The 26,554-nt window shown below is 36.4% G+C and overlaps 1 protein-coding gene across 5 annotated transcripts in view; it reads left to right on the top strand.

Moving 5' to 3' along the window:
• Positions 1-25,954, top strand: part of RNASEH2B (ribonuclease H2 subunit B) — an 87,215-nt gene extending 61,261 nt beyond the window's left edge. For 3 of the 5 annotated variants that reach the window (XM_053916617.2, XM_024569935.3, XM_053916614.1), the window contains 4 exons: positions 2,790-2,871; positions 4,662-4,704; positions 8,610-8,690; positions 10,963-11,277. In XM_053916617.2, the coding sequence (XP_053772592.1) occupies positions 2,790-2,871; positions 4,662-4,704; positions 8,610-8,690; positions 10,963-11,061 (305 nt within the window). In that variant the 3' untranslated portion in view covers positions 11,062-11,277. Of the gene's footprint in view, positions 1-2,789; positions 2,872-4,661; positions 4,705-8,609; positions 8,691-10,962; positions 11,278-25,196 lie in introns of those variants that run through there. The other 2 variants (XM_053916616.1, XM_053916615.1) reach the window with 2 other exon arrangements.
• Positions 25,955-26,554: the final 600 nt, after the last annotated feature.

Raw genomic sequence — 26,554 nt, 5'->3', positions numbered from 1 at the left:
CCTAAACTCTGGCTTTTATTCATTGAGGGTATATTGCATGCCAAGCCTTTTACTAAATTGTCAGTTTACACACATTATCTCACCTGACCCCAGTAAGTCTCATTTTACATTGAGATTCTTGAGGTTATGTTCAAAGTCTCACCACTAGTAAAGGGTAAAACTAAGCTACCAGGGAGCTGATTTGACTCTTAAGCCCACACTCAAGCTTGTTGTTATACTATTTGTGTAGAAGAGTATCCAGAGAGCTGCATCTGTTTTCATCTTTCTCTAAAGAAGTATATGTCCAACTGTAGGTCTCAATATTTCAGTTTTAGATAAAAATTGATTTAACTGGCAATTTTTTATTTTATATTACTTAGGTACGTTCTTTTGCCTCAGTATGCTGTTATTTTTATGTATATGTTGAATAAAAACATACAATGCAATTAACATTCTGAAATAGTGGGACAGAAATTATTCTGATTTTAAGCTTCAGTTCAGTGTTTCCCGGTTCTAGGTATACAATTCTGAAACATCTGGCTTCCATCATAAAAATTAGGAACAGTGCCCTGTTTGTGACTGATGGTAATCAAGGCAGTTTTTGATTTGCAGAAACATACGTTTCTCTGAACACACCACAGACAGATGATAGATGGCTCCAGCCATTCTGGGAGTGGTGGATGGACCATACTGAGTTTACCAGCTGTCAGGGTCTTTGGTTGGTTTTAACAAAAGAGGAGAGGGGATTGAATCAGATAAATTGATGGATGAATGGATAGATGGATAAAACCATAGTTTTTGTTGTTGTTTTTGTTGTTTTTTAATAGGAGAAGGTATGTTAGAGGTTATTTAGACAGATGTCAGTTTAAAAAATAAAAAAGAACTGTTGTTTCAGAGAAGTAGATGATTTATCCAAGGTCACTCATCCTGGCTAATAGACCAGGTCCTCTAGTCCCAGTCCAGTGTTTTCAGTTTCAAAATATAAGGGTCTGGGTTTGGATATATTGCCATTTAGTGTTCTAGTCATAAAGTAGCTTCACACTCTTTATTCTAGTTCCTTTTTTAGATGTTTAGCTTGATATGGTACCACAAGTACCATACAAATGGTACAAATGATACATTGGCATTCTTAAATTTGTTTTATTTATTTATGACTCATTGAATAATTTCTAGCCCAGAGAACCATGAGCACATTTTGAAAACAATTCAGTGATCATTTCTATTTCAACGTTGGCAGTGAAAATCTCTTACTGAAGACTTCTTAAGATCAGGTGGTCCAAGAAGCAAACACTTTCTAACAAATACTGAGGCAACCCTAGCCAGATGGCTCAGTTGATTGGAGTGTCTTCCCTACACCAAGGGGTTGTGGTTTCCATCCTGGTCAGGGCACATACCTAGGTTGCAGGTTTGATCTCCATTTGGGGCTCTTACAGGAGGCAACCAGTCTTTTTCCTTTCTTTCCTTACTTTTTTTCCCTCCCTCACTCCCTCCCTCTTCCCCTTCCTTCCTTCTTTTCTTCTTTTACATCCTCACCCGAGATATGTTTATTGATTTTAGAGATAGAGAAAGAGAGAGAGACATTGATTGGGTTGGCCCTCTCATATGGCCCCAATTGGGGCTTGAACCTGCAACTTACATATGTGTCCTGACTGGAGTAGGGTAGGGCTCTCTAACCAATGAGCCACTCAGCCAGGGCAAAAATAAGTCTTTAAAGAAAATACTGAGTTAAATTGTTATTTTAACTTGAAGGCAGAAGAGAAAGAAAAAAAACGAAGCAAATAGATATCCATCCCAGCAACAAACCTGGGATCGTTATTATTAACATATATTCTCATATATTAATATATAGAGAGTCCATATATCAATATGAGAATATTCTCTATATGCTGATCGTTTATATTCTCATGTGATTATTCTCTTATGATTAAATTTGATTATCTCCTAGTATCTACGTAAAATATTGAATTAAGGAACAGGACTTTAAAACAGATTTTATTGTCTTATGTAACTGTATTTAATTAATACTCAGTACTAAGGATCCAGATGCTTTTGATTTTATTTACTTATTTTTTTAGAGGGAAAGGGAAGGAGAAAGAGAGGGAGAGAAACATCAATGTGTGGTTGCCTCTCACGCACCCCTTCCTGGGGACCTGACCCGCAACCCAGGCACGTGCCCTGACTGGGAATCAAACCAGCAGTTTTGTTCACAGGCCTGCATTAGTCCATTGAGATACACCAGCCAGGGCCAGATGCTTTTCAATTAATGATTATACACTCTGCTGAGTTTAGTTTTTTGCATTTTAAAGCATTTTATTAGTTCGCAAGTATATATAATGTTCAGGACTTTTATACAGCAAGAACTTAATAGGCATTATTTCTCTTAAGTGAGCATATTCATTACTATTTGATGATTAGATTTATTCTATTTTGAAACAGACCTAGAAACAATTAGTCTTTTTCAAAGGACATGAATATCTCAGATTCTTACAGCTGATTTTTGAACTTTATTTGTATTCAAGGGCCTCAACTAAGAAAACAATCCTGAATTTTGGTTTTAACTATCATTTAGTCAGTTGGCATCTACTGTTTTGTACTTGCATTATATGATCATATCTTTGATAGTCTTATATTGTCATCCATCATAAAACTTCACTACTTTGGTAATACTAGCATTCCCATCTCATAAATGAGCAAATGGATGAGAAGCTTGAATTTTCAAGGCAAGATAGAGCCATAATTTGAACGTTGGTTGACTTTAAATCTATCACAATTATTATTATTTTTTCTTTCACTCTTCTGTTTTTTTTCAGAGGACTATATTTGTTATGCCCATGGTCTGATATCTGATTATATCTCTAAAGAATTAAATGATGACTTATCAAAATATTTAAAGTAAGTATTGTTGATCTTTAGGCGTAATTAAGAAGTACCTTTTTAATTCTTGGTATTCTACCATTAAGGTGTCTTTATGGCTTATCATAGCACTGTTTCTGATAAGAGATTATTTTTTAGTTATGTCATAGACTGTATAGTTTGGAGGTGATTTTTAATGGATATTCATTGATTGAAATGAATTGATTTAGTGGATAGTTATTGCAGGAACTTGTGTTAGGGTTAGAATTATCGGTTGGTACGGTTGTAAACAGTAAACTATGTTAAAATTTTATCCCCAGTTAGACTTAACAAATTTGGTTCTTTCTGATCATTGTAATAGAAGTGAATGAAAGTGGGAAAGAAAGAGTAGATGGTATATAGAATATTTTTTAGAAGTTACATTTAAAATTTTTGTACCGTATTCTCTGTCATTGGATGTTCACTAAGTACTTTTATTGCATCCAGAACTTGGAATTCAAAAAAGGAAAAAACACTGTCTTTGAGGGCAAAAGGGTTTAAGAATTATTTGATTTGTGTTCCTTCTTTCATAAAGATCTTTGATATGATATAAAGATTTTACCATAGGTTGAAAAAAAATGTTTTTTCCAGATTTTAGTAAGTGTTCAGAATTTATATCAGGGATGATTTAATAGCTTTTCCTCGTCCTTAGAACTTTTTTCTCTGATACATGAAGGTAAAATGCCTTTAATAGATATAATTGCTGTTTTTAGCAAATTGCCTAGGTCTGTTAAAAAATAATTTGCAGAAACTGGTTTTGGTTTTGGTTAAACATTTGGGGTGAAAGATAAATCAATTAAAGTTCTCTCTAATGGAAGAAAGGTACATTTTGTGTGGCTTTTGTCAATTGTTAATACTGGGAGGGATAATGAGGTTCCTCTAAGAAGGAACCCCTCAAAAACTGGAATTTATTTATAAAAATTGTATATTTATTCTTACTTGTTTAAACTTTAGTCACTTTGAAAGTACTCTCCATTGATGCAGTAAGCCTAACAAGACATTTTTTTTCCCACGGCTCAAAACACTTTCTGAACTTGTCAATTTTGATAACTTTTAGTTCTTCTGCTATATTTTTGTTTCACTTCTTCCACATCAGCAAAACATTTCCCTTTGAGAACTTTTTTTCATGGCCAGGGGGGGTCGCTCAAGGCAAGATTGTGTGAATAGGGAGGGTAGGCATGCCGGTCATGTGATTTTTGGTCAAAAACTTCTGAACACTCGGCACAGTGTGGGCAGGTGTGCCTGTCCATCATGAAGTAGGCAAATGCCTTGACTGAGTCGTCAAAAAAATTCACTAAAGCCGGATACAGCCTGTCACAACACCACCAGGTGGTATGCTGATTCAGATGGTTCCTAGAACACTCGCCTGTGGGGGAAACCTGTACTACAAGGTAGTCGCCTTCCAAAAGACAGTTCTAGGGGGGGTTTTGGTCCCACCTTGTTTAATTTTAACTTTTAAATATATGCTAGATTAATTATATACAGAAAAAAAATACTACAATGCCAAAAATGCAAATTTTATAGAGTCTAAAGAAAAGCAATTCAATTTCAACAAATGAGTTCTAATTTTATTTTTTAGGTCATGCAATTCCAATACAAGGTATTAAGTAGTGAAATGAAGACTTATTCATTTAGTTAAATTTTACTCTTTACACTGAGATGATTGTACAATATATGGAAGTGAAGCTGTCAGAAGAAAGTAGAGCTTACTGAATCTTAAGTTGGCCCAGCCTTTCTGTTTGCTTGCCTATGAAAAACCATGACTATAATTCTTATTTTTTACTCCTTAGGCTTCCAGAACCTTCAGCTTCATTGCCAAAGACTCCGTCAAAGGTGAGAAGCTGTGACTAAGATATTTTGGGGGACCTGGAACAGTGTTATACTTTTACCACATAAGTTTAGTTTGTTGTAGTGCATTTTAAAGCATACTAAACCCACATTGCATGGAATGATGTTAAGTGGAATAAAGATTGTACTGTGCTCTCCATCCATATTTTATATTTTTATAGACTTTACCTGAATAATAAAGTACTGTGAAAACCTAGTAAGAGTTGGTTAGCCAGAAAACTGTATAAAAATATAATAGATATATAATTACAATTAAATATTCTTATTAGCTAGACCCTGTAATTAATTTTATTAATCACCAGGAATACTAAAAGTTTGCTAAATCTAGTTGCCACTGGCACAGAGATACATAGAGCATGCTTTTTGTAACACAAAGAATCCTTTGAGCAAGGATGACCATACTTTTTTTTCTGTACTTGAAGTGATCGACACAATTTGTGTATAATATTTCTGTTAGTGGAAAGCCTTTTCTTCTTTCAGATATTCTCAAACTGCCACCCATAGCTCCTCTGTGCTATGGGCTTGCGGCTTGTGTTTGTCTCCCAGATTGGGAGAGTAGAGAAGCCAATCATAAACCACACCTGATGACACACTATAGTGTTCTTCAGTCCAGGCCTGGCTTCCAAGACAGAGAAATAAACATGCACCAGTTTGTCAGTGAGGTCATTCTCCTGCCAGCAAAATAATAGAAACCTTGTAATGCTAGGTGGACGTGTTATGGACGTTAAACTTCTCTTTTTTCCAGACTTCAAGATGGCCAATATTCTCAGGATTTTTTGTGTTATTTTTTTGTCCTATTTGGAGGTGGTGGTAGCTCCAAAAACATTTATTACTTTGACCTTTAGAAAAACATGGAAAATTTACAGTGCATCATTGTGAGTTGTGGGCCATTTTCAGCCAGTTGTCAAAGTTGATTCATCTTTCACTCTCTGGAGGAATAGCACTGGGCCAGGAAGTCAGACCCACACTTCTTCCAGTCCAAATAGTCCATTGTCTCTGACAGTGGCACTTGTGGACAGACACATAATTGTCTAAGAGGATGGGCATATTTGCACCTTACTTATTTCTCTCCCTCCAAAAACTATGTTCCTTTCTCCCAAATACCTGTCTTCCAACATAACTTTAAGGTCATTCATGAATGGATCTAACCCTATTTTGAAGGTTTTAGCCTTTTTTCTCAGACCCAGTTTTCTCTTTTCTTATTTTAATTTCCAGACTTTCAGTTATTTGTGATTTCTTCACTTATGATTTAGCTGAGGGGTGAGCAAACTTACTTTGTAAAGGCCAGGTAGTAAATATTTTAGGCTTCCTAAAGCAGATGGTCTCTTACAAATACTCAAATCCACTATTGTGATACAAAGGCAGCCATAAACAACTCATAAATGCACCAGTGTGGCTGTATTCCAAAAAAACTTCATTTATGAAAGTAGGCAGCCATCTGGATTTGCCCCATGGATAGTAGTTTGCCAAGCCCCGATTTAAATCTTGGCATCTTGTTTCTCCTAAATCTCAGCCTTGCCTTCTGGAGTACTTTAGTTGCTTTTCAAGGTCTCCTACTCTATTCTGTCTTCCTGGGGCCCCAGTGAACACATTGTGTACTGCACTAGATGATGTACCATAGTTTAAATGAGCATAGTACAATGTCTTTTGCTAGCTTTCCTGCCTGTGTCCATGACTTGATTGATTTTATAGCAATTTAGTTGTTTTCAGGAAGTATGTTCCAGTGGCTCATCTTTGTATCTGTGTTATAATTGATAGCATGGAGCCTGTAATATGTTTTGCATCATTTTCTTACTATCATACATTTGCCTATGTTTAAACTCAGCTTCCAGTCGTCACTCCAACCATCTTTTGAATTTATCACTGTCAGCTAGCAGAGCTGAATGCAATCAGTGGATTTGGAGATGTTCCTGAATTTCTTCATGCAAATCATTTGTAAGAATTGTAAGGCAAATCCATCCTAGCATTAATTCCTTTGGTACTCTGTCATTTGCTCTTCTCTTTTTAGAACTATAGGCATTTAGTCATACCTTTTGTTAATGTCTTTCTGAGCCACATTTCTATTTCTTCTGAAACATTTCCCCAAATCCATAGTGATTCAGTCTTTTATTATAACAAAAAATATAAGTAAATATAACAATTATGGTTTTCTTTCAACATATTCAGCAGCAGGCTAGGAATAACATAAAACCTAGTTATGTACAGAGGCTACTCCAATCATTTCCTTATTTGCAAGTTCTTATAACTGGTGTCTTGTTTGATAGTGAACCATTAAAGCACCTGCACCTGACCTTTATTACTTTGACTTTTAGAAAAACATGGAAAATTTACAGTGCATCATTGTGAGTTGTGGGCCATTTTCAGCCAGTTGTCAAAGTCATCTTATTAAATGTTTAATATTTATAAGGAAACATCTTTCATCTTAAGCTCTTGTCATTAACATTTTTTAATCTGACTTACTAGTGAAAAGTAGTGAATATGCCTGTGTGTTTATGACAACATCTGTATTAGAATATTTTACCACAGGAGGAAAGCAAACATCCTCATAACTTTAAGCGTTTTGTGGTAATGAAACTATTACAGTCTTCGTGATTACCTCTGAGTTCTACTCTCCCTGTTGAAGATACTTTCCTAGTGAAAATACGCATCATCTAAACACTGTCTTAATTTTAGTAGAAACACGTGTTTCTACTAAACACATGTTAAAGTTGGTTGTTCCCCTAAATTCACTCTGCTGGTACGTAGTTCACACAGGATAAAGTAACGTCTTTCTTTCGAAGATTCATTTTCTGGAGGTTGCTGTGTGGCCAAGCGGTTTTTTCCCTTTATGTGATATAGTACCAGATGCCTCTCTGTTCTAGAGAAGAATTTCAAGACATGTTTTATTTCTTGTTATATATGTGCTGTGGCATCTTTTAGTACCAACTTTACCAGTTCTTTGAAGCTGGGATCAAAATTGTATTTCCTAGGTTAGATCCATGTTGGATCTTGTCACTCTAGTATCCACAAAGAGCTTGAAAATCTGTGAAATTCTGAGTTGGGATCACTGTATAGTCAGTGTTCCTTTTAAAGACTTATCTGCCCTACTCTGCACCTTTTACATAATAAATGTGGCATTATTCCTTCTCTAATGGGAACATTAAGACTAAGTCTACCTCTTGACAAGATTCTCATGTTCATGAATGCAAAATACTCATGTGAAAGGTGAAAATGTGAAATAAAGGTTGACTTAGTTGCATTGGGCCTTATGGAAATAGTGCTTGTACAAAAATTGAGATCTCTTCCCTAAATATTTTAGAAGGCAGCCTTAAGTTATTTGCTTAAAATTTCTCTACTTCCTTTTCCTGCTGGCTGCTTGCTTTGCAAAGTTGTTCTTATTTGGATGTAATGAGATTATTGAATTGAAAGGATATAACAACATGAAACTATACAAAGATGGTAATAAAAGCTATTCCTAAATGTATATTATACCAGCCCAAGGGGCGAATGAAGAGGAAGTTCTGGCTGAATAGTTGGCCTCCTTAAAGGAAATTCTCATCTTTGCTATAATTCCTGCATTCACCCCCTTAAACTGTCCTGGAAGTCAGCAGTCTGTCCCTGGTGCATGCAAAGTATGTGATCAATAATACTGCTAGACTTCCTAGAGACTGGGGGTGGGACTTGCCTAATTATATCCCCCCATTACCAAAACTGCTCCTCAGAAGGGCTGTGTGGCTTAGTTCCCTAGATAATAAGCAAAATGTAGAAGAACTTGTGAAAAATAAGCACTTTGCAGTGTCAGCTGCTTCATTTGGCCTTGTTATAGGTCCAGATTGCACATGAGATCTTTCTAAATGGATTTGATGTATCAAAGTGATATTTTACACTACTTCACTGCTCTAACATTGCAGAAAGTAAAGTTATCACATGAACCCATAGAAGCAAAAGAAGATTACACTAAATTTAATACTAAAGATTTGAAGACTGAAAAGGTATGTGTGTCCAGGTATAGTGACATACGTTTAAGACTCAGTGGGTGTGTTGCCTGGGGACATCCAGGAATGATTGTGTACTTGACTGTAATCATACAGTTTTAACCATAAAGAATTATTAACTTGTGACTTAATCATCAATTCAAAATTGTGAATGACAATGAAAATGTCAAGCAAGGAGGAAGTCTTTAGGAATCAAAGGAAAGCAATATACATAGCAAGAGTGTGCCTAAACTTTGCCTGTATTCTAAGTGACAGTGTGGGACAGAGGGAGGGAGCTGCCACAGGTAATGTTTTTTCAACTCTGTGGTCCAGAAGCTTCCCAGAAATTATAATTGTTAATAACCCCAAAATTTAGTAATCACTCTGACAAATATTTTTGTAACATTTCTTACTAAGTTTTATCTTGTACATGCATTATAAATTTGTATCTATGCTTTTAAATTGGCATTGGTATGTGTGTGTGTGTGTGTGTGTGTGTGTGTATAGTTCTGCCCTTTTCATTTATCACAGTATTGTGAAAATGTTCATGTGTGATTAAGCATTCTTTGAAAATTTATTAATTTTTCATCATATTCACTCATTTCATTTCACCATATGAAATATAATTTATTTAATCATCCCCTTATTTTTGGACACAGCTTAAATTTTTTTTTTGTTTTTATGAAGTGATACATATTTATAGTCTGCATCTCTGATTTCATTAGACACAATTTAAAACTAAGAGTAAGAGCTTAGAAAACATGAAGTCCTAACATAATTATTGAGATATACATATGAAATGCTTTCCAAAAATGTAGTAGAAGTTTGTACTCAACCATTATTCCTGCTGAGTATTAATCTTGCATTCTTGACAACATTTAGTATTATTCATTCTTAAAAATGTTTGCCTGTGTAATTAGGCTGCATTTCCTTAACCATAAAGTTAGTTGTTTTTCAAATGCTTATCAGCCATTTGCATTTTTGCAAATTGTCAGTTCATGTCTCCTGTCTTTTTATATTGGGATAGTAATGTTTTTCTTGTTGATTTGTAACAGCTCATTCTAAATTAAGGCTATTAACACTTTTCATGACATACCTTTTCATTTTATACACAGTTTTAAATTTTTCTGAAGATTAAATATAGAAATTGTTCTTGTTTCTGATTTTCTCTATTTTTATGCTTAGAAGGACCTTGCCCATTCCAAGCTGGTTTAATTACCACTTGAAGTTTTTAAATACATTTTATTTGTTAATCTATATGTACTTTAGCTGGGCATGTGATACCAGGAGGTAATCCAACTTGAGATGTGACTAACTGGCTGGTTATCTCTATGGTTTCTATAAGCAGGGGCATTTTTGAGTTTCTCTGTGAGAAGTAATTCTGCCACACCCTGCTAACTGCTCATTGTATCTCCTTGGGCACAGCACCAGTGAGGTAAGGGATTGGACCAGAATGTCAATTTAATGCAAGGGATGACTTATCTCAGAGACTGTCACTTTTCACTATCCAGTAAAAATTTTAAGTGACAGACGTGAGAAGGAAAATTTCAGGGATCATAATACTGTGCCCTTCAAAGATACTTTGGCAATGACTCACACTTCCCAGGGAGGCAGCTGACTTTTTTTCTTTGCTGATTCCCATTATTTATGCCTCTGCTAAACAAGTTGTGATGCATCTAAAAAAAAATCAGCTGCTCTTTACCTACTGCTAAGATGGAGCAAAAAAAAAAAAAAAAGTGATAATTTACAAGGCAGAGGTATTTGGAATCAGCTTTCTGGAAAGCATTTTGTGGTTGGAGGGAAAAAGGACAGCTAGCTGATCCAAGATGCTTTGCAATGCAGGTTATGTTTTGACTATAATAACATTGTCATTGATTTCCCATAGAGCCTCTGAATAAAATCAGATGGTAAATTGCTGTGAATTATTCATCATGTAGAAGGCTGTAAATCCTCCCTCTAACAGTTGCAGCCTGTGTCATTTCCATTGTTTGTGTTATTGCACTTAATGTACCGTCCAGAATTTATTCCCCCTAGAGTAAACCTTTGAATTGTAAAATTCTACTTCTTAGAAAGCAGCAGTTTGTCTCCTGCCTCTTTTAACATATTTTGTCTCATAGGTCTGAATTCTGAATAGAAATGAGAACTTTTTTCAATACTCACTGTCTTGTGAAGCATGTTAGTGAATGCTTACCTCTCTTAACCTTGAGACTTGCATGGTCTGGTTTGATTTGCTTGTGTGATTTTTAAGTGTTGTATTTGAAACAAATTTTCTCTTTATTTTCATTAACAGAAAAATTGCAAAATGACTACAGCTCAAAAGGCTTTGGCTAAAGTTGACAAGACTGGAATGAAAAGTATTGATTCCTTTTTTGGTGCAAAAATTTTTTAAAAGGTTGGAAGGATTTGAAGCTTTGAAAATAAAATCCAGCAAAAATATTTGTCTTTTACAGTTCGATTTTTGTCCTTCCTACATATCACTGTATTTCCTGACCCTCGGTCACCACCCTTTGGGGGAAAAAAAAGTTTTTAGATTCACTTGTACATTTTGTTTTATTTGAATTTTATGTTCTTGAATAAAATATGGGAAAGTAATTGTATAACTAAATGACTTGTGGACTTTGGAGTCTTCTTTGACATACTGAAAAGTAATCAAGTGACTAGAATTAACCTCTAGCATCTCAGTTTCCTCAATAAACTGACATGTGACAGTATGAGCGTATGCCTGTTATTTTGTGCCACTTTGCCAAATGGTAGCCATAGCAATATGGTTTTCAATATACTGAGTTTCGACTTTTGTTCAATGTTGTTTTTTCTGTTTTACGAAGAGAATAGTATAAAACAAAAATTGTAGTCTCCCAACTTTTCATTACCCGGAGATAATATGGTACATTTTATAGTAATTTTTAAGGGGGGTAATGGAGGGGAAAAGAGGAAGGGATAGTTAAGGAACATGTGTAAAGGACATATGGACAAATGGAAAGCCAAAGAGGGGTAATAGGATCGAGGGTGGGAAATGGGGATGGATGGGGCAGAGGGGTGGTGGTGGGGAAGAAATGCAGACAACTGTACTTGAACAACAATAAAATATATATATATAAAATATGCAATAAATATATAATAATAAAATATTTTTCAACCATAAAAATACAAATAGAAGGAATTAACATTGTATAACCTTTTTTCCTTGACAACATCATTTTGTGATAATTTGCCAAGGCTATTAATATGCTTTTTAATGATAATAATTGTTAATTATTTGGATATTTGATTATTTAATAACCATGACCCTGTTTTGAGTATTTAAATTATTTTCAAGTGTTCATTATTTTAAGAATCAGATTATATATAAATATTTTTCCACGACTTTTATTCTTTTCTTAGAATGGATCTTTAGATGTAGGCTTACTGGTTCATAACTAAGTTCTCCAAGTATATATTTGTGGGAATATATTTCACAGAAAGTTTATAGTATCTTGCATTCTAATATGGTGTGAAATGGTAGTGTGAATTCTTATTAAATGCCACCTTGTTAGTTTTAAGTGTTGTCTTTGCAAATAAGTGGGAAAAGGCATTTTATGGTAGTTTTAATTTACATTTACCTGATTAGTAATGATATTACCAGTATTTTTTTTCATGTTTACAGATCATTTGTCATCTCAGAGAGAGAATTATCTATCTGTCTATGCCCTGTGTTAAATTGTTGGAGTGTCAGAATTTTTCTAATTGACTCTAAAAGTATCTTGTCAACTTAAACATTCAAACCTATAGAGAATTTTTGGTGAATTTATTTGAGCCAAACTGAGGACACTTGCCAGGAAGCAGTATCTCACCAGAATGAGAAATGCTGTGGAGAATGGCAATTTAGCACCTTATTTTATACGTTAGAATCAAAGGAGGAGCCATAAGAGGGTTACATGAAGTTCATTGGTGATGGATTAGGGAGGCAGGAGAAAGCAAAGTGGGAGAAATCTCTGGGATTGGATAAAAGGTAAAATGATAGATACTTCTTTTACATAGGTGGGTAAGGGATAGTTAACAGTCAGCAATTAACATGATAACAATAACAGTGAGGGGATTGGTGGTCTCAGCTTGTGCCCAAAGGGGTTTGGGAAAAAGGGAAGTTACTTTGACATTTCAAAGGTATGTTATCATAGATGCAAAAAGACAATAGACAGGCTCAGTTAAGGTAAAGGTTGACCTTTGTTAAGGAAAAATACTGGCCTAGGACATGACTACCCACCATGAACTGCTTTTTGTTAATACTATGTTTTGCCATATAAAGTGTACTTTTTTGCCCAAGTTCTTGAGGGAAAAATATGGGTGAGCATTATACAGGGGTAGTAGTAATTCTGTATCTATACAAATGTTTTTAATTCTTTTATTTATTTATGCTTATGCATTAAAAGTATAACTCTAGAAAGCAATAATGTTATCCACATACAAAATAATACCCTGGAATACAATAATTGGTTTTGTTTCTAAATTTAAATAAATAAATAATTGAAATAAAAAATTAAAATGAAAGATTTTCTTCCTGAAACTTTGGGCCAAAAACATGGGTGTACGGTATACATGGGAGCCCATTATACACATCAAAATACAGTAAGTTTTAATTTTAGACCATCCTTTGTGGTTACTTTAGGTCTCTGAGTTTTTGTAAGACTGCCCTTGTAGGCCTCCCATGAGCTTGTCAGGTTAATATGTGACCCCTTTTCTTCCACAATCTTACAATGTTATACTTAGGTTACTGGATCGGGGCCTGGCCCTGAGTTGCTGTACCCAGGGCCAGTTAGTAGAGTGTGGGTTCTTGACTTTGTGTAGTAAAGATTTCATAACACAAGTCCAGGAGACTATGAGCGTATGTTTATTAAAGCTGGGGACACTACAACAGGAAGGGCTTATTAGCATAGAAGAAGCAATAAAAGAGCCTAGGCTGTGCTGCCTTAGCTTACCAGGAAGTCTGAAAAAAAGGGGGTTTTGGAGACAGGTTCTGGAGATTATTGTGAGACCAGCGGCTGCTGCCCATTGTTCCCCTGAGATGGAAATGTAGAATTTAGAAGATGTGGGTCTGTGGGGGAAGAAGTGGTTTGGGGGAGAAGAAGGGAAATAAAACTGGCCAAGGCTTTTCCCCCGAGGGATATGGCAGTGCTGGGTTCATTGTCTTGAGGATTTTATCTCAAAGGCAGGAATTTTAGGGGAGGTTTTAGGGGACAGTTTCAATAGAACAGTCATTAGTTCTTGTGTGCCCTTTCAGGGCCCTGGTCTCCACTGATTGGTGAGTGAAAAGGCAGAGGTCTTCAGTCATTGCAGTTGGTTTTGGCTTAGCCCACCTGGTTTTGCTGCTTTTCTGGACCTGGAGCTGAGGCCTAGATGTTATTCTCTAGGGAGGTGAGCTTTTGTATATGACTGTAAATTGCTTGGCCATTGTGTTCCGCTGTCTGTCTCAGTTTCTCTACTCTACCTGCCAAGGAATTTTCCTGGCTTTTTACCTGTCATACTTAAGGTATTTTCCTTTACAGGGAAGTTTACTAGTCACTTATATTCTTCTAATGTTTTAACAGTTAATTTTTGTTTTACATTTAATAAAGTCTTCTAGAAAATTTAAATATGCTGTGAGAAGAGCTCTAACTTTATTTTCTCACCTGTTCATTTTTCCATTAGTTCTGTAGGATTATTTTGTCAGGTTCTAAGAGTAAGTTCCAGTGGGATTTTCATCGATATTTTTGTTAGGTCCATTAAGATTTAAGGGAAAAAAGACATCTTTACTAAAATCAGTGTTCTCATTTAGGAATGTATTATTTCCTGTATTTACTAAAACCCTAATCATACCTTTCATTACCATTTGGTTGTTCTTCATATAGGTTCTACAAACTTTTTTCTAGGTATTTTAATTGCTGTAATTGAATTTTTTTTTCTACTAACTGGCTATTTGGTGGTAAAGTGTTACATTTTTATATATTTTTATTTTAAATAACCAATTTACTAAACTATTAAATCTAAATTTTTTCATATTCATATTGGATTTGCAATACATAATATATATAATCTTACTCTTAAAAAATTGTGTGCAATTCCTTCTAATAGTTGTAACTCTTTTATGTGTATTCTTTCATATTACTATAACCTAATGCAGGTCCAGCTGCCTGCCACTACAAAAGCCAATATTGGAGAGGCAGGTGCTGATATAAAGGAAAGTGATTAATTTGCAGATGCGGGCCATCTGGAAGATGGGGGACTCATGTCTCAAAGCCCATCGCCTGGAAGATAGGGGACTTTTGTGACAAAGCCCATCTCCACTTCTCATTGAAGACAGAGGTTTTTTTATACGGAGGGAGAAGGGAACAGAGCAAAGAGATCATGGAGGGGGTTGCAAAATTGTCTACATGCAGACAAGCACAGTCTATTCTGAAAAGGCAAGTGGATGGTTCAGTGTGCATTATCCTAGTTTAGTCATATTGGCTTCACATCATCCCAGCTTCATGTATTCCTAGCTCCACGCTTGAAGGTCAGCAAATCTGGAGCTGAGATGCTTGAAGGTTAGGGTCTGTCTCTTCTGAAGTTAGTACCTTGGATTCTTATACAAAAATGTTCATCTACAAGCTACATATTAAAGTCAGCCTTTATAAAAACAATATCAAAAGAATGGTGGGGTAGGTTACAATATTCCACTCTTTCATTACCATGGAAAAGAATATCCAGAATACTGTTGTAGAGTAATAATAGTGGTCATCCTTGTCTAATTTGTGATTTTTTAAATGTACTTTACCATTAATTATGACACTATTGTTAAGATGATAAAAATACCATTTTTTAAAATATTCCCTTTCATGCTTAGAGTTTCTTTAAAGTTTAAATTGGTAATTGGTGTGTGTGTGTGTGTATTGTATCAGTTCTCTCTTTGGCACAAAGGACTAAGGAGTATTTATTACTGTTAAACTATACTTGAGTTCCTGCCTGACAATAGATTAAAGGACAGCATAGATGTTCCCTGGTTTAGCCATTGTCAAATCTACTTTTCAAGACTTTTATTTATATTTTTTTCATCTATATTGAAAAGCAGTATTGGTGTTAGGTTTTAGCATCGGAACTATTCTAGCTATTCACCTTTCGCAGTGTTCTGGAAGGAATAACATTTCATAGTAATAATTTCTGGAAAGCTTTAAAGAATTTACGTGGTAAAGTTATCTAGCACTGAGCCTTCTCTTTTTTGTTGATATTGTAGTCTTAATCTGGAAGAATTATTCTTCATCAAACATTAACCTACAAGTTTTAGAATCTAGTAATGATTTTTCTATCATTTCTTCTATTTTTATTTCTTTTCTAAAATATATTTTATTGATTATTTTATTACAGTTGTCCCTTTTTCCTCCCTTTATTCTCCTCCACCCTGCACATACCCTCCCACCCGCATTCCCCACCTTCAGTTCATGTCCATGGGTCATATAAGTTCTTTGGTTTCTACATTTCCTATACTATTCTTAACCTCCTCCTGTCTATTTTCTACCTACCATTTATAGTACTTATTCTGTGTACCTTTTCTCCCTCTCTCTTCCTCCCACTTCCCCACTGATAACCCTCCATGTGATCTCCATTTCTGAGATTCTGTTCCTGTTCTAGTTGTTTGCTTACTTTGTTTTTGTTTTTTTTAGGTTCGGTTGTTAATAGCCATGAGTTGTCATTTTAGTGTTCATATTTTTTATCTTCTTTTTCTTAGATAAGTCCCTTTAACATTTCACAGAATAAGGACTTGGTGATGATGAACTCCTTTAATTTGACCTTATCTGGGAAACACTTTATCTGCCCTTCTATTCTAAATGATAACTTTGCTGGATAGAGTAATCTTGGATATAGGTCCTTGCCTTTCATGATTTCAAATACTACTTTCTAGCCCCTTCTTGCCTGTAAGGTTTCTTTTGAGAAATTGACTGATGGTCTAATGGGAACTCCTTTGTAGGTAACTGTCTTCTTTTGCTGCTTTTAAAATTCTCTCCTTATCTTTAATCTTGGCTTATGTAATTATGATGTGCCTTGGTGTGTTCCTCCTTGGGTCCAACTTTTTTGGGACTCTGAGCTTCCTGGACTTCATGAAAGTTTATTTCCTTTGCCAGATTGGGGAAGTTCTTCATTATTTGTTGAAATAAGTTTTCAATTTCTTGCTGTTCGTCTTCTCTTTTTGGCACCCCTCTGATTCGGATGTTGGAATGTTTAAAGATGTCCTGGAGGTTTCTAAGCCTCTCCTCATTTTTTTGAATTCTTGTTTCATTCTGTTCTGGTTGAGTGTCTCTTTCTTCCTTCTGCTCCAAACCATTGATTTGAGTCCTGGTTTCCTTCCCGTCACTGTTGGTTCCCTGTAGATTTTTCTTTATTTCATATAATGCGACCTTCATTGCTGCCTGGGTCTTTTTTATGCTGTTGAAGTACCCAGTGAGTTCCTGGAGCATCCTGATAACCAGTGTTTTGAACTGTGTGTCTGATAGGTTGGCTGTCTCTTTGTTGCCTAGTTGTATTTTTTCTGAAGCTTTGATCTGTTCTTTCATTTGGGCCTTTTTTTTTTTTTTGTCTCCTCGCACCTGTTACATAGTAAAGGGTGGAGCCTTAGGTGTTTACCAGGGTGTGGCAACCCACATCGCTGCATTGTTATGCTGTATGTAGGGGAGGGGTCCGAGAGGGAACAGTGCAGCTTGCTCTGCTCTCAGCCAGTTTTCAATCACTTCCCCTGCTACCCACAATCAAATTGGGGCCTTCTAGTTTTGATTCCCAGGTTGGTGGGTTTGGGTATATTCTAGGACCCTGTGGGTCTCTCCAAGGAACTCTCCTGTGAGGCTGGGAGTTTCTCCTACTGCCACCTCAACCCCCACAGATGTTTTCAGTCAGAGGCTTTGAGGCTTTATTTCCCCACACTGGAACCCTGGGTTGCACGGTCTGTCTTGCTCCCTAGTTTTTCCTCCTGGTTTATCCTCATGTGAATGTAGGACTGTCCAGTCTGCAAGCCACCACCAGCCACTGCCTTGCCCACCCTGGTCCTGTAGCTACCACTTTGCCACAAGTCCTCTCCACCAGGCTGCCTGTCTCTGCCCCTCCTACCGGACTGGATGAATGTTTCTTCTTTAACTCCTTGGTTGTCAGACTTCATACAGTTCTGTTTTTTTGTCTGTTCTGGTTGTTATTTGTTTTTAAATTTTGTTGTCCTTGTTTCGGTTGTGCAAGGAGGCACAGAGTGTCTACCTACGCCTCCATCTTAGCTGCAAGTATCCTATTTCAGTTATTTTTTTTCCAAACCTTCACTCTCAGTCTTTGTAGATTTTTAGTTCTGAGGTGAGTGTCTTAAGGGCAGCATATGTGTGGGTCGTCTTTTCTTATCCATTCAGCCACCCTATATCTTTTGATTAGGGCATTTAATCCATTTACATTAAGGTTTTTATTGATAGTATTTATTCATTGCCATTTCCCTCCTTTATACCTATGTTCCTCTCTCTCTCTCTCACACTTTTTCTTCATCTTTACAGCAGTCCCTTTAGCATATCTTGCAATGCTGGTTTGTTGGAGATGTATTCTTAGCCTTCTTTTTTACGGGAAATTCCTTATTTTGCCTTCCATTTTAAATGAGAGCCATACTGATTAGGCCATTGCTTTTCATTACTTGGAATACATCTTGCCATTACTTCTGACTTGTGTTTCTGACTAGAGAAATAAGCTGCTAGCCTTATCTGAACTCCCTTGTATGTTACTTCTGGTTTCTCCCTTGCTCCTTTTAAGATTCTCTCTTTGTCTGTGAAACTTGGCATTTTATTTTTGATGTGTTTTGGAGTAGGCCTCTTTGGGTTTATCATGATTGGGAACCTCTGTGCTGCCTGAACTTGCATGACTTTTCGCCTCTCCAGGTTAGGGAAATTTTGTGTTCTTATTCTTCAAACAAGTTTTCTATTCCTTGCTGTGTTTTTTCCCCTTATGATATTCCTGTGATTTGAGTGTTGTTGCATTTCATGTTATTGAGAAGTTCCCTTAAGCTATCCTGATATTGCTTTAGTCTTTTTTTGTGCTTCTGCTGTACCTGGGTGTTTATTTCTCCCTTTTCTTTCAGCTCACCAGTTCAGTCCTCTGCTTCGTCTAGCCTGCTTGTAATTCCTTCTAGTATATTTTTTATTTCAGATAGTGTATCTTCACTTCTTCCTGGTGCAGTGAGTTCCTTGGGCATCCTTATATAACCATTTTTTCAATTCTATGTCTGATAATTTGCCTCCATTTTAATTAGCTCTTCCTTTCAATTGGAGGTTCTTCTTTGTCTCCCTATATTAGGTGACTCCTTTAGTTGTTTTTTTGTTTGTTTGTTTTCTTCTGTTTTGTTTTTGCATTTCAGGATGCTCTGCTTTGCCAGCCGTATTCATGGGGTGACTTCTGTGGTAGGAGTTCTTTGGGACTCAATGGTGTGGTCTCTTTGAGCCCCATGTCTAGATGCTCTGGGGTTACCCATTCTTCCATTTGTGTGGGCTTCCTTTTTGTACTTGGGCTTTAGCTGTTGGTGACTTTTTGTTGGTTGGTTCTCCACTCCAGCGGGCTTACCAGTAGTCACTACTCCCACCTTATCTTGTATACTATTGTACCAGTGTTGGTTCACAAAGCAGTATTATCAGACAACCAAACCTAGGCCAGCAAAAAGAACCCTCCTATCACACCAGCAATCTAAAATGCAATTGAGCTAAGATTAATAGAAGTGAAGAGAAATTATACATATTATAATATTTGACAAAGGGAATGTGAGATGACTAAAAGAGGGAGGGAATATTATTGAGTAGTAAGAGGAGGATTGATAAAGAGTTGTGGTACAACCTAGGCAAAGAAAGGGAGGGAACAAAATTTAAAATGTAAGTAAAACATAAAAGGGCTATGAGAACAATAAGATAAGGGAAGAGTATACTGTGAGGTTTGAAGTAAAATTGAAAAGGTATTGGAATGAATGTGGAATAGGAATAAGAATATTGTACCAAAACAAAAAGCGAATATGAGATGTCTACCATAAAAAAAAAATGATTTTGAGAAGATGGGGGAAACAAAATAATAAGAGTAAGGAGCAAAATCCCGGTTGAGAGGGGTGAAAAATAAAAAAGAAAACAATGAAATAAAATTCCTCACTCAACTGATCAGGGGCGCGGGGGAAGGTGAATGGAGTAAGACCAGGGGGACAGTATTCTATGGGATTTAATGTACAAACAAATAGTGAACAAATAGGAATTCCATTGAAGAAGTACCACAGTAACTGTGGTATTTCGCCCAATGAGCCACTGTTTATAAAAGGTGGAAAGACATAAGACATATATAAGAGGGGGGAAAGAATGTGAGCTGACTTTAGAAAGCAGAGCATTTATGCTAGGTAGATGGAGGAAAAAGTGAATAAGGGATAGAATCTTGGTAGTGTGAGAGAAAATAAAATTTTGCAACTATAGTAATAAAGCTCAGGAAGATGGTGAAATGCCTTTTGACCCGGCAATTCCACTATTAGGATTATATCCTAAGAACCCTGAAACACCAATCCAAAAGAACCTATGCACCCCAATGTTCATAGCAGCACAATTTATAATAGGCAAGTACTCAAAGCATCCTAAGTGCCCATCAGTAAATTAGTGGATCAAAAAACTATGGTACGTTTACACAATGGAATACTGTACAGCAGAGAGAAAGAAGGAGCTCCTACCCTTTGCGACAGCATGAATGGACCTGGAGAGCATTATGCTAAGTGAAATAAGCCGGGCGGTGCAAGACAAATATCATATGATCTCACCTTTAACTGGAACCTCATTAACAAAACAAAGAAGCAAGCAAAATATAACCAAAGACAAAGACATTGAAGTTAAGAACAACTGACAGTACCCAGAGGGGAGGTGGGAGGGGATAATGGGGGAAAGGGTGAAGTGTTTACTGGAACAACTAGAAAGGACACATGGACAAAAACAAGGGGTGGTGGAAATAGGGAAAGTAGGTGGGGGTGGCTGGGGTGGTGGGGAGGGGTGGAGGGAAAGGGCAGAAAATGGTGCTTGATCAACAATAAAATTCAAAAGTATGTAGTAAAGAAAAAAATAAAATAGAGGATAAAAAAAAGACCGGGGAAGGGTCCTGTGTGGGAAAATAACAATGATACAATAAGAAATATATAATCTGAAAAAAATATATATATATATAATCTGCATAAAAATAACAAAAGGTAAAAGACCAAGAGTGTGTTATTTGGAATACAAATGAACGAAGAAAAATTAAAATACAATAGGAAAGGGAGAAGAGAAAAAAAACAAAGCCAACAAGCAAACTAAAAACCTAAGTAAATGAAAGAGAAATAAGAAAGTTTGAGTTCTGATGGAAGAACAAGGTGAAATTTGCCTCAGCTGTCGGTGGCTGTTCACTTTGGGTTTTGAAAGATTGGCTAAGTGTCCCAGTTTGGTGCATGAGCAAGTAGGCTCAGCTCCCACCTACTTTGCTACAGTCTTCTCTCTCTAATGGCTTCTTTTAAATAGTTCATTATGGCTATAATAGCTGCTTAAATGTCCTTGTCTGCTAGTTTCATCATCTCTGTGAATTCTGGGCACACTCTCTCTTTACTTTTTCCATTTTGAAATACTTTTAAAGTTACAGAAAAGTTGCAAAAACGATACAAAGTTTACATATACCATTCACCCAGCTTCCTTTAATATTAACACCTTACATAACCATAGTACAATTATCAAAATAGGAAATTTACAATAATACAGTACTATTAATTTGCCACCTTATTTGAGTTTTCACATGTTTTTACATTAATGTTTTTGTTCCATAATTTAATCCCTCCCCCCTGTTGAATTTATTTATCATATCTCCTCTTTTTTATAATTGTATAAGAGTCTCTTAATCTTTCTTTGTCTTTAAATGACTTTGACATTTTGATGGTACAGGTGAGTTATTTTATAAAATATTCCTCAGTTTTTAAGATACTTTGAAACTATGCTAATTTCCTACTTTTCATGTGATGGTTTCATAATATCAATAACAAATGATACTACTACCAACATACCACTACATAGCATTTATGTATTTGGCACTATTATGAGCTATTTACATATAATAACTCATTTAATTCCCAAAACAGCTATAGTTTTAGGGCAGTGGACTGCAGGAGCCAGGGTAGTAACACCCAACCAAAAGGCAAAAGGATGTAAAGAACAGCTATTTAAACATTTGAATTATCACTGCTATTGAAGGCAAGCTATTTAATAACAGGAACTCTGTGCTATTCAAGTTTGGGTCTTACCCAGTGCTGGGCATAGAGTGTGCAGTTGGTAAATGTTGAATACATGTTAGGTGGATAGGTGGAAATCTGACTAGTGTTCTCACTAGTTGAGACCTGACTTTTTTAAGAAGGGTCAAAATCAGGATCTTGATCTACCTTGGTCTTTCAAAATGTGAAGGGATTAAGCAAAAGAAAAAAACACCTTATAGACACAGCTAATAGTATGTTGATTACCAGAGGGGAAGGTGAGGGTAGAAGAAGGTAAAGGGAGGATAAATGGTGATGGAAGGAGACTTGATTTGGGGTGATAAACACACATTACAAAATATATATGACATAGAATTGTACACCTGAAACCTATATAATTTCATGTATTTTGGATCAGGCTCTTTCATCTTCAAAGATTTATACTTCTGCACTCCCAAGGACATACTCCCCCACCAGGTTTAATTTGAATGTCAGGTGATACTGTGTTTTGTTGGTCAGGGCCTATTTCTAGTGTGCTGCAGCCCATTCCTGGGATCATATGTCTCTTATTTGGGTCTTTAGCAAAGCACAAATGCAATTTGGAAGTAAGAAACTAAAATGTACCCATTTAGGTACTAATTGTACAGTGTTGTCTATATTGTATGCAAACTATGACAATAACAACAAATGATATCTTAATCTTTAAAAATGTAAATGAAGTGAAAAATGACCAACTATGTTTCAAACTAACCTAAAAAATTTACTTTTATAAAGTAAAAGTAATTGGTCTAAAAAGATCAATTTAAAGTAACTGAATTATATGTCGTGGTAGTCCCAGTCCTGCCTTAATTCTGTGCTGTATGACAAATCACCAGCACTGCCGGCCCACAATCACGTCTTCTGTGTGAGATGGCACTAGACCATTGAGTTGTTTATGTGCTTCCCTCTGTTGCTGCTGCCTGGGAGCCTCTGAGAAAAATGCTTTTAGAGTTAGTATTTATCCAGTGCTTCCTATGCATCAGGTACTCCTCTAACTCTAGATGGATTCTCTCATCTGTTCCTCTGTAAGAAAGTCTAGAAGGAGATACTGGCTCTTGTGGTATGCAGGGCATATATAATTTTTCTTCATTTCCCATAGATTATATTACTTTGCAGTAGAAACAAATGCAAACAGCATATTATTGGAAAGTACTAAAGACTGACAAAGTGCTTTGCAGTTTTTAAGTATTTTTCGCATGAATTTATGTGTTTAATATTTCCTGAAGCCATTTGACACACTTGGTTAATTTTATAATTGAATTATTCCCCCCATTTTACAGTTGAAAAGGTAAACTTAGCTTATGTGCCCAAGGTCACACAGCTAAAAAAGACATGAGACAGTACTTCAGCTCAGGACCTCAGCTCCCAGACTCTGCATCAAATTCTCTTCTCAGAGGCTGTAACTTTGATTTGGTTATATCCTGGGAAGTCACCCCTCTTTCACCAGATTTGAAAGACAGCCTCTTCACATAGATTAGGGTTGACTTTCTCTGTTCTTAAAGTTGATCTCACATGAATAGCTGCCGTGTATCACATATTTTCTCCCAAATAGCCCTTTCTCCAGGACTAATAAAAAATGTGGAGATCTCCAGAGTGAACTACATCAAACCTCTTTATGGAAGACAAAGAGCTCTCTTTCTAGATGGCAAAAGATGCAGGGGTATTTCCTTAGTGTTTCTGAAGGACGTCCACAGGCTTTGACCTTGTCTAAATAATGGGAAGAAATTATTAGATTTATATACTCCTCAGGGTCATTAGACTGAAAAAAGGGTTTTCTTATGTTTAATAGTACTTTATAGTGTTTATAGCAGTCCCATATCAGCAGTTAAATTAATCTTCACAACAGCCTTCTAAGGCACACCAGAAAGTGGTGTTCTGTTTTATAGATGGTCAAAGTGAGATCGCACACACTGAAGGTGGCAGAGCAATGCTGCCCATCCCCTTCAAGCCCAGGCCTATTTCCTTTTTGCCTCCCCAAGATTCTTATCCATACCATTGCTTGTGTGGCTTTATGGTGTCTTATCCTTCAGTTGTCTGGTTTAATTGTGAATTTTAAGGAAGGAAAAATCAGATGTATTTTGTTTTATCTTAATTTATTCTTAATGAATTTTGCAGCTCAAGTTATCCTTAACAGTGGTGAGAATTTAAGTAATGCTTCCACTTAGCTGGTATATTTGCATGTCAAATCATTAATTCAGCTATCAGCTTTTTAGTATTTACTGTACTTTTGTAAATAAATGTTATTTTGATGGCATGACACTAATCAAGCCTATCTGAGAAGGAAAAGCACCAAATATGATTTATAGAGGAATTAGCTCCTTCACAGACATTAAAAGAATTGCTACCCTACATGTGTCTTAATCAGAATATTTGAAAAATTAGAAGTCATGTTATTAGTTCTTTCAAAAGAAGCCAAGGAAGAAGCTTAGATTCAGTTGTTCCTTAGAACACCTGCTATGTGTCAAATGTTGTTCTAGGCACTAGAAATGCAGCTGTCAACATGTCACAAAATATTTGCCTTCAATAAGTTTCTGTTCTAGGGAGCAAATAGACATCCAGGGGTAGTACTGGGATCTGTGGGAAAAGCTGGGCTAGTAAAACCTTCAGGGAAGGTCCAACCTCTGTCACATATCTACATTATGGCATAGAAATCGGATTTCCATCAACATTTTTTTCTGGTAACTTGTAGCTCCAGAATAAAGTATGATTGACTTTGAACTCAACAAGAAACTAGCTTATAGTGATTACCGTGTTCAGTGGCATTCTTCAAAAGCATATTAGGGACTACTTCCACCAGCAAGTCTCTATTTTTTTTAATACATTGGAGGTCTACAATGTAGACCTACTTTTTAAAAAATTATTCACCTTTAAAAGAAAAGGGAAAAAGAAAAATGGTTTAAGAATTATGTTAGAACCTTGTATTTTATGTATTTTCATTTTTTCCTCTCAAATGATGGCGTCTGTTCCATAAGTCTGGGCAACTTCTTAACATTTTGTATTTCACTCCCTTTGAACCCTGGAAAGAAAATATGCTTCTTCCCCATTCACTATCCAGGACCGTAGAATGAGATTACCAATGATAGCCACCACCAAAACCTCTTGCTTCACCAGAGGTCTTCTCTCAGAAGCAAAAAAGCACAGCTGCTGATACTCAGAGGACTAAACCAGCCAGCATCGCATTTCTGTTCCAGAAGGTGCAGAGGATGTTTGGGATTTCAGGTGACTCCCCTTCTGTAGGTTACAACATGTTTTCCTTTTCTTTTTAGGTGGCAGCACAAAGACAGAAAAGGAACAAATGACAGCAGGTCTACTCAAGGCTTGGCTGCTTCTCATGTAATTTAAGACTCTCCCAAAGGGCTATGGCTTTTACTTCTGTACTTTCTGGAAAATCACCCAATGCCAAAGGATGTTTGTTAAAGAACAAACCACAAATGCTCTATTTCTTTGGTAATTTTCACTGGTGTGGTGGGCAGTGGCCTATCTCATTGGAGGAGATTCTGTCACGGAACTTGAATGCACCCCCAGAGTGTGAACCTAAGGAATTCAAGCCATATCAGCCCTCTGTGCCAGGCCTATCCCCATAAAAGTGTAGATTTTTTACACTGTAGTGCTTCAGATTTCAAAATATTGGGAGGAGAAGACTCATTGTGAAATTCAGGTTATTTCATAAGCATGATTAAATTGGCCTGTTCTGCATTCCTGGGTTTAAGTGAGCATGTGTTAGGTATGTGGTGACCAGGTGGTGATTATAAGTATTAGATTCTGCACTAAAAGCTTTGGTGAACTAATTTTTACCCTTATTTTTTCAAAAACTGGCTGCTTCCCTGGCTGGTGTGGCTCAGTAGATTGAGCACCAGCCTGGAAACCACAGGGTCATGGGTTCAATTCCTAATCAGGGCACATGCTGGGTTGTGGGCCAGGTTCCCAGTAGGAGGCACATGAGAGGCAACCACACATTGATGCTTCTTTCCTTCTTTCTCCCACCCTTCCCCTCTGTCTAAAAATAAAATATTTTTAAAAAGTGGCTGCTTCTAATTCATAATACTTGAGCATGTGAATTTTATGATGTGTTGGAGTTATAAACATTGCTTCATTTTTAAAAATTTGCCCAGTGTGTGTATTATTTTTTAGAGTGAGGGTGTAAGATATGGGGGAAAGTTGGAAATAGATGCCAAAAAGATAATTTAATGTGGGGCATTCTAATATATAGTGATACATAGTGAACATCTTTTAGGGAGTAGTGGGAGGTTTTGTGCAAAACTGTCCAGGAGGTTGAGCTGGCTCATCCACTTGACTTGCAAGAGGAATGGGGTAGAAGCATCTTAGGTGATCTTCCTACATTCAAAGAGGATCCCCAACCTCTTCTTCAGGAAATAATTTTGTTTCTGATTCTCTAACACCATCAGGTAAGTAGAACTTTGTTCTGGAAAGTGCTCTTAATTTTTTTACACATCTCTCTTCACATGGAAATTTTTATTAATTAGGAGAGAATTTTAACATTCCGTGCTTCTGTAGCTGATAAGTGAATTCTTCTCTCCAAAACCCAATTCTTGAAAGTCAGCTGTGGAATTAAGCATTGCACTCCATGGGAATTACCTGTTTGAAATCTAGGCCATTTGGGTAA

The sequence above is a fragment of the Desmodus rotundus genome, chromosome 13 (genome assembly GCF_022682495.2).
Source record: "Desmodus rotundus isolate HL8 chromosome 13, HLdesRot8A.1, whole genome shotgun sequence".
Classification (NCBI taxonomy): domain Eukaryota; kingdom Metazoa; phylum Chordata; class Mammalia; order Chiroptera; family Phyllostomidae; genus Desmodus; species Desmodus rotundus.
Note: the sequence above shows the minus strand (reverse complement) of the source record. Positions and strands in the feature narration are given on the sequence as shown.